The sequence below is a fragment of the Pectinophora gossypiella genome, chromosome 17 (genome assembly GCF_024362695.1).
Source record: "Pectinophora gossypiella chromosome 17, ilPecGoss1.1, whole genome shotgun sequence".
NCBI classification, from domain to species: domain Eukaryota; kingdom Metazoa; phylum Arthropoda; class Insecta; order Lepidoptera; family Gelechiidae; genus Pectinophora; species Pectinophora gossypiella.
Window position 1 is genome coordinate 569,479 of NC_065420.1, and position 11,885 is coordinate 581,363.

The 11,885-nt window shown below is 40.1% G+C and overlaps 1 protein-coding gene across 1 annotated transcript; it reads right to left on the reverse strand.

Moving 5' to 3' along the window:
* Nucleotides 1-8,311: 8,311 nt before the first annotated feature.
* Nucleotides 8,312-9,017, reverse strand: LOC126374454 (glutathione S-transferase 1-like). Its single transcript, XM_050021106.1, has one exon. It carries the CDS (start codon nt 9,005-9,007, stop codon nt 8,348-8,350), a length of 660 nt encoding a protein of 219 aa, XP_049877063.1. The 5' UTR covers nt 9,008-9,017; the 3' UTR covers nt 8,312-8,347.
* Nucleotides 9,018-11,885: the final 2,868 nt, after the last annotated feature.

Sequence of the window (11,885 nt, forward strand, 5' to 3'; positions counted from 1 at the left end):
GTAAATCATTAGACAAAATAATTTATATTATTTAATTAACTGCATTTTTAAATGATTTTTGTCAGCTTGAATCACCTGATTGTCCGAAAAAGTAAGATGATTTCGTGCTTCGGAGGGCACGTTAAGCCGTTGGTCTCGGCTATTAGCCGTGAAAACACCTCTACAACCCCCCCTCCGGTTGATTGAGGGGAAGCCTGTGCCCAGCAGTGGGGCGTATATAGGCTGTTTATGTTATGTATGTGAAACAAAATACATTTGTCTGTACTCGTAAAGACTATCATCAATAGCAAAGGATTTGTTTAAGCTTGACAATAAATATTGATCGTCTAGCGACCCCTTAAGGTATACTTACCGGTGCACATTGGTACGTATGATGGATGTACGCTGCACAATCTTGCTGTTAAAACTTTAAGAAGTAGTGTGTTAAATGTCACGAGTTCGTTTGAGTTGGAATGGAGTTCTATCTGGGGATTTACATAGAGCTGTAACACACGTGTGATTTAGTAGTCAAAGTGTTTTGTGTCGACTAAATCCATGTGTTAGTGTATTTTAAAGTTCCAGCAAAGTTAAATTCTTTCGCATCGTAAGCGCTGTCAGAATTATCTGTTTTATATGAAATTATAATCACTGTTTCTGAACAGAAAAGGTCCCAGCCTAAAGGTAACGGCCTCCGTGGTCCAGTGGTTTGAGCGTCGGGCTCACGATCCAGAGGTCCCGGGTTCGAATCCAGAGGTCCCGGTGGGGACACAACACGAAAAACACTTTGTGATCCTTAGTTTGGTTATAGGACATTACAGGATGATCACCCGATTGTCCGATCTGTATTTCGGAAGGCACGTTAAGCCGTTGGTCCCGGTTACTACTTACTGATGTAAGTTAGTAGTCGTTACATGAGTCATGTCAGGGGCCTGTGACGGCTCAAATAATAACCCTGACACCAGGGTTGATGGGGTTGGTAATCCACCTCACAACCCACACGATACAAGAAGAAGAACAGAAAAGGTCCATTTTCGTTTTGTTTATTTAAATAATTCGGATGCCTTCCAGTGCCGTATTCTTTTGATGACGTCATAAGGTTTTTTCAAATCAACATGCTGACAAAAATCGACCTTACAGCACGGTATCTTGATATTCTTTCTAAGCTAAACATGATGAAGCGTAGGGTGACAAACATTTATCATTATTTTAATAAAAAATATTTTATAAAAAAACCCTTTTGCAACTCTTTAAAATTCAAGCGGGGATCAGTTGCGCAAGCGCAGTTTCGGTGGCGTATCGGCGGCCGATTGGTCCACATCTGGCGCCTTGATTAGTACATCTCTCATTACACTGTACAACGTGTCTTACGATATTTAATCTTGTATGCTGTTCATTGCCGCTTCTATAGGAGGTATTATAACTTTATTACTACTTACAAGTTATTTAGTATTTCGATTCTGTACTAGACTGGGAGGCGAATAAAACATGCTTTTTATGAGGTGATATATTGTAGATTTGCCGCAGATGGCATTAACTACTTGGCCGGACAAATGGGGAACGCTGAAGGCTCTCACCCGGTACAATGTTTAAAACAACAGGCCTGAGGGTGCCCAGTTGGGCGCGAATCTCGGATTAGGGTGTCTGAAAAATATTTAAAAGAATTAATCTACCCTAGTGGGTCGATAGCGATAAGCGCTGATTGAAGGAAATCGACGACCACGCCGGCGGGGTCTGGCTAGAGTAATCGGGTCGTCGGGATTGTAAACAAAAAAAAGGGGTTTAGCTTCTGTTACTGTGGTTCCCTAAGATACAGGCGCCTATCTACTTCGGGGACCTCTGTCCAAAAATCAAAATAGTTTTTTTTGCTTTAAATAGTACATCATATACAACCCTGTTATTGGGACTTCCTAGTAAGCCTCATGTAAAGACCTGTGTCAGGAAGCCCCGCTCTTCCTAATCGGTATTACAACTGTGATAGTACATAATATCTATATATATTTCTTTTAACAATAATAATCAACGTTTAAATAAAAGTTAAAGAGAAATACTTATGAGATAAGTGTGTGTGTGTGTGTGTGTGTGTGTGTGTGTGTGTGTGTGTGTGTGTGTGTGTGTGTGTGTGTGTGTGTACTTTGTAAGTCAATGACGATACATAGATCGAAAGAATTTCGCATGGATAGGAGGACGAGGTGGTGTAATGGTTAACACGCTCGTCCTGGCTGGACAAGTGCTGCGGGTTCAAGTCCCGTCCGAGTCAATTTTTTTAGATTCCATTTTCTCTTTGTGAGTTCACCTGAGTGCTACAAAAAACAAAAATCAGTTTGTATGTGCACAAACTAACGATATTAACAGCCAACGCGTGATCTGGAGGGCCGGGATCGACTCCCGACGGGGACATTGTCGAACCCTAACTTTTTTAAAAACGGTTTTCTCACCAGCAATGGAACGATCGCAAGTGGATCGCAGTAGAATAACTTTGGTACTGAGTACTAGTAGATCACACGTGTTTGAAACTATTAGTTACAATGAACCCTTTCATTTGCTGCGATATTGCTTGTTTCGTAAGCGCTAATGATTTAAGTTTAATGCCTCGTTTACTGTTCGACTTTGACTCGAATTGGACATCTGTTTATCTTTTAGTGTGTAGTTAAAAAACGATTCTTGGGTATGCTACGAAGACCGAAAGTCTTCAGCATCAGTCTTATACTATATAGAATGTGGTCACCCGGACCAAACCATATCTCACATAGTGAACGAGTGCCCTCTGCGCCGGTTCCCAGGTGGCATAGCCGAGCTGCATTGTGTGACGGATGCAGCAGAGACTTGGTTAAGGGAGCTTAAGCTGGATATTTGATCCAAGCAGGATATTTGTCTGCCATACGCAATAATAATAACTATAGTATAAGCTGACGACTACATCCCAATCGAGGTAGTCAGAGATAATCAGAGTCGTAACGAAAACTTTGAGAGATGATTCATACCATGATTCTGACTTGATGTCAATTGGAAGTTTCCGTCGTAAAAAAATAGAACATAAAAAAAAACATGTGGAAAATTCCACTTGACATCAACTCAGAATCATGGTATGAATTATACCTCAAAGTTTTCGTTACGATATCGCTAACACCCTGTTTTTATCTCAAGATGAACTAAGTACCCACACCTCTCCGAGCTGTCTGTTAGACCAACGTAATAGGTGAGTCGTATCGCCGTATATAATGGTCGAGCCAACTGTGTTAGTGGAAACTGCACTTAAGATAAATTAATAACTCATTGGTGCAATTTTTTTTTTTGACTTATTGTAGATTTGCCGCAGATGGCGTTAACTACTTGGCCGGAGTCAAAACCGGTACCGGGGATCGAATCGGCGCCAGTCAGTTTTAGTTTTATATGAAACCACTATCAACAGATTAAGATCGAATTTAGTATTCCTAATTTGAAAAGTTGTGATGCAGCCTGTGACGTCCTAGCCAAAGCTAAAGTCCACATCGAGAATCGAACCCGCGCGTCCAACACTTGAGTCCAACGCACTAACCACTATACCACGGAGGCTGAGTGAAAGTAACGTTTACATAACATAAATAGCCTATATACGTCCCACTGCTGGGCACAGGCCTCCCCTCAATCAACCGGATGGGGTATGGAGCATACTCCACCACGCTGCTCCACTGTGGGTCGGTGGAGGCGTTTTTACGGCTAATAGCCGGGACCAACGGCTAAACGTGCCCTCCGAAGCACGGAATCATCTTACTTTTTCGGACAATCAGGTGATTCAAGCCTGAAAAGTCCTTCCCAAAGAAAACGTAACGTTTATTCCACATAAAAAAAATCTAAAGAGACTAGAAGAATAAAAATGTTGTTTTTCATACGAAAGCGAATATGCTTTCATTAAGAGGATAATACCATATAATGTGGTAGGTAAGATAATTTATACATTGTTATGATAATTGGCCGATGTAATCTGTGCTCTGATGGGGTAATTCTAGGGTCCAATCTTCATAATGCTGAATTATCTGCTACTGCCAGGGGGCAAATGTAGGTAAATGGGGAAAAACATGTAAGTAGTTATATTTATACTGAGTCCCTGTATTTTGGGAATCCGTTGTGGCCGTGATGCATGACTTACATCCTAGTGTAACGGGTTCGAATCCCTGGGGCTTTGAAACATTGAATTCGAGTTTATGAATTTGAATTCATGTTTGTATCAGATTATTGGATATCATGTGATTTCCAGGATTCTTGCCTAAAAAACCACCAATGTCCTAACCAAAATATTATACTTTCACTTTGTAATCCCTAGTTTGGTTAGGACATAACAGTCTGATCACCTTATTGTCCGAAAGGAAGACGATCCGGGCTTCGAAAGGCACATTAAGCCGTTGGTCCCGGTTACTACTTACTGACGTAATTACGTAGTCGTTACATGAGTCATGTCAGAGGCCTTTGGCGGCTCAATAATAACCCAGACACTAGGGTTGGTGAGGTTAAGTACGGTAAAATAAAGTTTTTCAGACTAAACAATTGTATAAGAAGAGCAATAAAAATATTATTTTTTGAGACTGGCCTAAACTACTTAGATACAAAAATGTATCTGTATTGTAAGTCACCAAGTCACGCACACCTGATGATATTTGTGATATGTTTCCACCGGGATTCGAACCCGGTACCTCCGTATCGCGAGGCTAGCGCTCCACACTGGAACCTTTACAGATATTCAAATTCAATTTCAAAAATATCTTTATTCAGTAGGTAACATAGTTACACTTTGAATCGTCAATGTTTACATAACGAACGTCTCATCCGCCTAAGACTACTGCAGCTTCTCACAACCTGTATAGCCGGGGATACAGAATTCAACACCCAATCGACCCCATCGAAACACCATCGTAATCTTCCGTTCATTCGCACGAAGTATAAATCATACTCTATACGTACTGTTCTATTTGTCACGTGCCACTCTGATTACGATGCATCGTGCTGGATGTAGCCGGTTATGGCCCATTGCTATTGCCTTCGAGGGGAATACCAACATGATGGGTGTATGGGAACGTGAGGTAAAAAATTCGTGGTAGCTTATGGGTTGCTTGGAACGATAGCATACGCCTTACAAAATATCAGCGTCGTGGTTCACGTCGCGACCTGTGCTGAGTTTATTTTTCGACGTGATTTACTGTCGATTTGCCGCAGATGGCATTAACTACTTGGCCGGACAAATGGGGAGCGCCGAACACTCTCACGCGGTACAACGTTTAAGACTTGCTCAGCGCAAACCTTGGCTCAGGGCGTCATCTGAGAGGAAAAATATGTGAAAGAATTAATCGACCCTAGTGGGTAGCGATAAGCGCTGATTGAGGGAAATCGGGTATCGCGTTCGCTAATATAGACTACTAATTCTAGAACTCTTTTCTACTAATTCAAACTAAATTAGGTTATAATGTATAATATAACTCATTGTGTAGAATATTGCGCTCCTTATCAATGAAATGATTAAGTCATTCACTGATAGCGTAAACTGTTATGTACTGTGTGACACATTATCTGATGTTACTAACTCAAGTTGTCTATATTCGTCACTGGAATGGCAAAATTAAAAAAAATGATCATGGATAAACTTGTCAATTTGTTATTAGTCAATGTAACATTTTTCAATTTACGTCATTTCGCAAGGTGTTATGGCTGAGGAGAAGAAATGACAAGAAACTGCAACAGCAACACATCTTTTAAATCAATGAGGGTATACATTCATCATCATCATCAATTTAAGAGCCACGCTCTTGTCGGTGTAGCATTTTCCATTCCAGTCTATCAAAGGCCAATTCTTTGACTTCCCTATAAGTCACGACGTTAACCTTTTCTTTAATCTGTTCCATGTAAGCTCATACATCTTATCATTTCTTGTATACATTACATGTTATTTAATAATTAGAGGAACAAATTCAATACCAGACATTTTTATCATTTAACATAACATAAATAGCGCTTCTATGCTGTTCTGGGAGCAAATAAAAAACATAGAAAACGTTCAGCTGCTTGTCTTCCCGGGCATTTCGTAAAAACCGACAGAGGGATTGTGTCCTCTAACATGATGGACTAATGTTATGGGCGATAGGCTGATCCCTTATCACCATAAGGTTCATCATATCCAGCTTACGACATCGTATCAACAGTGGCTGCAAGTTGTCTTTGATTACTTGTGGCTCTGCCCACCCCATTAGGGATTACGGGCGTGAGTTTATGTATGTATGTATGTATGTAAATAGCCTATATACGTCCCACTGCTGGGCCAAACAAAGGACAGTCTCACAAAGTGATTTCGACAATGTCCCCATCGGGAATCCAACCCGGACCTCCAGATCGTGAGCCTAACGTTCTAACTACTAGACCACAGAGGCTGTTTTTATCGTTTAGGTAATCATTAATCTTATAATAAGCTTGAAGCTTGTTCAACCCTACATAGGTATGGCTTGACTATTTAATTGCTAATCCTTTATTTAAACGAAAGTGTTACCTTATACATGGCTAACTCATTTTTAAAGAAAACAATAAAAGGTCAATTTTCAAAAACAAAGTTTGTTGGGATTACGTGTTTGAAGTAGCAAAGGTGAGGTCCAAAAATAATAGTCCCTTGTATCCCAAAGCTTTCCCTAACTAAACAGGATACGAGAGTAGTGTAGGGATCGGTTCAAGCAAGGACCTCAGACTAGGGGTGCTATGAGACTACAGAATTACGGATAGTATCGGCATTGACTACGTGGCCGGAAAAATGGGGGACTGCGCAATTGCATGTTGCTGGCGAAACTTCAGGCTTTCAAATCCAAGGCCAAAATATAACAAAAAAACCGGGGGGGGGGGGGGGGGGGTTGTCCGGGAGGCCTTTCTATCATCATCGACACACGGAAAGAATGAGATTTTTGTATGGAGTGTCCGTTGTGATCTTTAAGTCCTAAAACGGGACACACAGTTCGTTAATATTAATTTGTTTATGTACACTCTAATTCTATTAATTTCGTATTATATTATAATTTATGTAAGTACACCATTAACACATATTTTTGCCTCACCCAACAGGGTCCACATAATATCAGTGTCGTGGTTCACGCCATCAAACCGACAACAATCCACCAGTTGGAGATTCTCCTGCAGAGTGTGCGGTAGAGTTTGCCGCTATAGGATTGGCTTGCACAGCCATGAAAGAAAGTGCATTTTTTCGAGCAATGACGTCATAAATCGTCTGAAACAGACGTATAAGGCCAATGTATGTATGGTTCACGCCGCGACTTGTGCTGAGTGAGGCCCTTTTATCTCAGGACATCCACCTCCACCTTATGATCATTTCTACAAACATCTGTCTTGCTTTTTTTTGTAATTGTTTTGTGGAAATTTGATAATATGATGTTATTGTCTTTCTTTTTGTGTGTAGCGCCTTAGTCATAATAAAGTATTTCTATTCTATTCTAATCTAATAATTAATTCGCTAACCGAAACACCGTGATACAGTTCTATGAACCGAATCGTTTCAGTACCGGGACGTATTCCAGCCCTAGTCAAGCCCCACTCTAATTATATTTGCAGTAGATTTATTTCCTAAGGTCCGTTTGTCAATGTTCTCGGTTAAATTAATTAAGGAACGGTCCGGGTTCGACTCCGCGTTTGAATGGTCATTTGGAATGGAAGTAATTAGGATAAAATATCGGCTCAGGGGGTTATAAGGATCGTTTTATTTATGTGTTTGTTGTTCAAATAAAAGATGAGTGGTTTTCGGTTTCTTCGTTTTTCAGATTAAAAATCGTTTGGTAATTTATTCAAGAAAATAATTTGGTTTTCAAACACGATTTCGTTTGTAAAACCTTTTTACTTCAAGCTCGACTCTTTATCAAAAATTTTTTATTCCTTATGTAAAATAGTTACACATTTTTGTTCTGTAACTGTTTTGTTTATGGTGTAAATAAAGTTTATTTTTTCAGTTACACTTTGAATCATCAATTTTACTAAATATATTTTTGTCGAACGTCTTATCCTCCTAAAACTACTGTTGCTTTTCAACAGCTATACAGTAGCTGAGGAAAAGAAAATGCAAGAAAAACCTCGCAAACGTTTTAAAAATATATATATTGATAGTAATATATAAAGCCACTCTAAATAAAAACCACTTTGTATCATGATCGGTTACGATAAGATAGTTAACACAACGATTGTGAAAAACAAGCCTAAGATGATGATGATGAAAAAAACAATTCCCAGATTGGACCCGGGGCCTCTGATTTAATGGTTTTGCCACTACACCATAAAATGTAGTCATACAGTGAAATGTTAAATAAAAGAAAATAACACATTATGAAGTAAAATTTATTGTCATTCAAAAGACAAATCAAGGCTGAATCAAACTCTTCACAAAACCACTGAACATGGCTAAACCAGGTGCGTTACCTTTCTCATACCAGTCATGCTGCTTCACATTGTTAATCCACTCAAGAGTCTTCGCAAACTTAGGATCAATAGGCGCAATGGCATCCATAGACGTCACAGTAGCAACACACGCAATATCAGCCAAGGTTATATGATCCGTTGCTATGAACGGAGAACGTTCTAGATACTTCTCGATCATTCCGTACGCTTCTTCAACCTTCGCTTGCAACTCTGGTGATACCTCTTTAGCTTTGTTTACGACAAAACTTTCGACGACTGCTCTTAGCCTTGGGAAGAGAATGCTCGCATCGAAGAACAGGCGCTGGTCAACTGTTGCTCTTACTCTTAAGTCACTTGGGTATAAAGTTGCTCGCTTCTCGGCTCCGTATTTTGATACCAGATATGTTATAATAGCATGGCTGTCAGATAATGCGAAGTCTCCTTCTTCGATCAGTGGGATGGAGTGTGTCGGGTTTTTTTCTAAGAACTCCGGTTTTTGAGTGTCACCAGCGATAGGGTTGGTCATCTTGATGTTCATTTCGAGACCAAGTATTTCTCTCACCATCAGTACAGCTCTGCATGGTGGGCTGCCATCCATGGAGTATAGAATAATTGGTGGCATTTTATTATCTTTAGTATTCGGATGCACCCGACTAAATTCCTATCGAAACTGACTCACAGCTACACTGTTATAAGTATCAATGTTTATCTAATCGGTTTATTACATGTCGTTATCAAAAATGATTTGTAAATAAAATTGTTGATTAACATTTCCTTTATTTTTAAAGATTAGTTGCCGGTTTCTTATCTTCACAGACCCAACGAATGATGTCAAGTTCGTTATGTCAGGTATTTTTTTTTATTTAAGTACTTATCTAATTGTCTGAACATGTTGTTGTAGAAGAAATGTTTTGTTTAGGCTGTGGGGTCTCATTCTTTAGCGCATATTTTTCGGAAGTCTTCTTCTTCCGTGTGGGTCGAGATGAACGACTGACCTCATGTCATCATGACATGGCTCATGTAACGACTACATACCGGGACCGACTGCTTAGCGTGCCCTCCGAAGCACGGTTCATTTTTTTTTCGGACAATCGGGTGATCCTGCGATTTAACCAAACCCGGGACCTCCAGATCGTGAACCCAACCACGGGACCGTCGAGGCCATTTATTCGGAAGTTTGTGTTCTTTCTAATATAACACAGCATCACGCATGCGTCCCCGAAGGGGTAGATAGACGTGTTATGTACACGGCACACATCTTAACAACATAACAAAAGCTCACGACTATATCCCAATTGGGGTAGTCAGAGGTACATCCATCGCAAGACGAACTAAGTACCCACACCTCACCGAGCTTTCTGTTACACCAACGTGATAGGTGGTGAGTAGTATCGCCGTCTATAATTATCGACTTAACTATGGTAGTGAAAACTGCACTTAAGATAGATTTATAAGTCATTTGTGTAAGTCCGGTATCGAGGTTCGTTTACCGGGTGAGAGCCTTCAGTGCTCCCCATTTGTCTGGCCAAGTAGTTAATGCCATCTGCGGCAAATCTACAATAAGTCACGTCAAAAAAAAGGTACTGAGGTTCGCACCGTAAACTCGGGGTAATAATCGGGTGTCACATTTTTATATAATTTTTATAAGATATTTATCGCATTGTTACTACCTAATTGTAGACGTAGCATATTATATAAATAGTTTATCCATATAATGACTGACAAAGATAATAAAGTCATGTAGCAACATAATTTTATTATCAATGGCAAATGGTCGATAAAACTATTGATTGTTAGATATTAGATAACAATGATGTTAAAAACTAGAAGCATAAATATAGGTAGCAGAACTGTTGAGTGTTGTTAGACAGTTCTCCATACTGTCAAAATTTAGGAACGTATGTGATAAAAAATACTACAGCACTTGTGAATACCTTAATGATACTGATGTTACTATTTGAAAAGCTTCCTTCTCTCTTTTAAACTTCTATTTTGTTGTGCCCGAAAGGGTCTGTGATGTGAAACTCATATGTAACTTACAAACTTGTACACCATCATAGTATGCAAATAAAGAATATTGAATATTGAAAAATATGATCCAAACATGAATTGGAAAACAAATTCGACCATCATTGGTTTAGACCAGGGGGTAAAAAGGCCACATCGAAGCAATTCATCTAAGAAAGCTTTGCATTGCGCACTTACTGTTATAATGTGCAATTTCACATTTGCGCATACAAAAGTAAATGCAAACTTCAATTAGCAATATTGCTTTTTAGATGAATTGCTTCGATGTGGCATTAACCCTTCTGTGCTGGATTCGAACGTCGAAGTGAGAGGCAAGCGTTCTGCCAACTAAGCTACCATGCCTCCTCAAAGATGACTATATTATCATCATCATCATCATCAGCCCATTAACGTCCCCACTGCTGGGGCACAGGCCTTCCCTATGGATGGATAGGGAGATCGGGCCTTAAACCATCACGCGGGCCCAGTGCGGATTGATGGCTATTAACGACTGCTAATGCAGCCGGGACTAACGGCTTAACGTGCCTTCCGAAGCACGGAGGAGCTCGAGATGAAAACTTTTTTTTTTTGTGGTCACCCATCCTATGACCGGCCTTTGCGAATGTTGCTTAACTACAACAATCGCAGACCGAGCGCGTTTACCGCTGCGCCACCGAGCTCCCGACTATATTATATACTCTTATTAATCTATGGAGGCAACCACGAACATTTTCTAGAACCTAATGAAATAAAAAGTGATCTTATAGGTGTCGATGGGCGGTAATCGCGCCATGAAATACTGGCAGATAAAATCTGCGGTTATCTGAATAAAGTCGTTCCCATTCAAATGCCGGCTGAAACTGCACGCCCGATGGTTATACTGGACCCCGGCGGCGGGGTAAGTTATGAGAGATTGGCGGTGAGACGTTAATTATTAGCAGGAGGCGTCTGGGCACAGGCTTTCCTTTTTGGCCACTGTCAATTTCTTTTAGAAGATGCCAAAATTAGGTACGTACCTAATGTAATAAATTTATGTTGGACCCATAGACCTATGATTGTTTTAATAAATATGTGGTTAGAACCGATATCTATAAGAATTCATTCAGTTTAGAATTAACGGCGTCCGTGGTAGCTGAACGCTAGGCTTACGATCTGGCGGTCCGGGTTTCGAATCCAAGCAGGGACATATAAAAATTACTTTGTGATCGCTCGTTTGGTTAAGACATTACAGGCTGATCATCTGATTGTCCGAAAGTAAGATAGTCCGTGCTTCGGAAGGCACGTTAAGCCGTTGGTCCTAGTTACTACTTACTGATGTAAGTACCTTCTAAAACTGCTATTAGATTGTAATTATATTAGGGAATATCAGAGATATTAACATGAACTGGCGGTCTCGCTAGGATAGGTAGTAAATATATATGTAGCAATTATCTAGTCCGGTTCGCCATTTTCTTCTGGTCCAGTCAGGTTTAGTCTGGGACCAGTGTTTAACG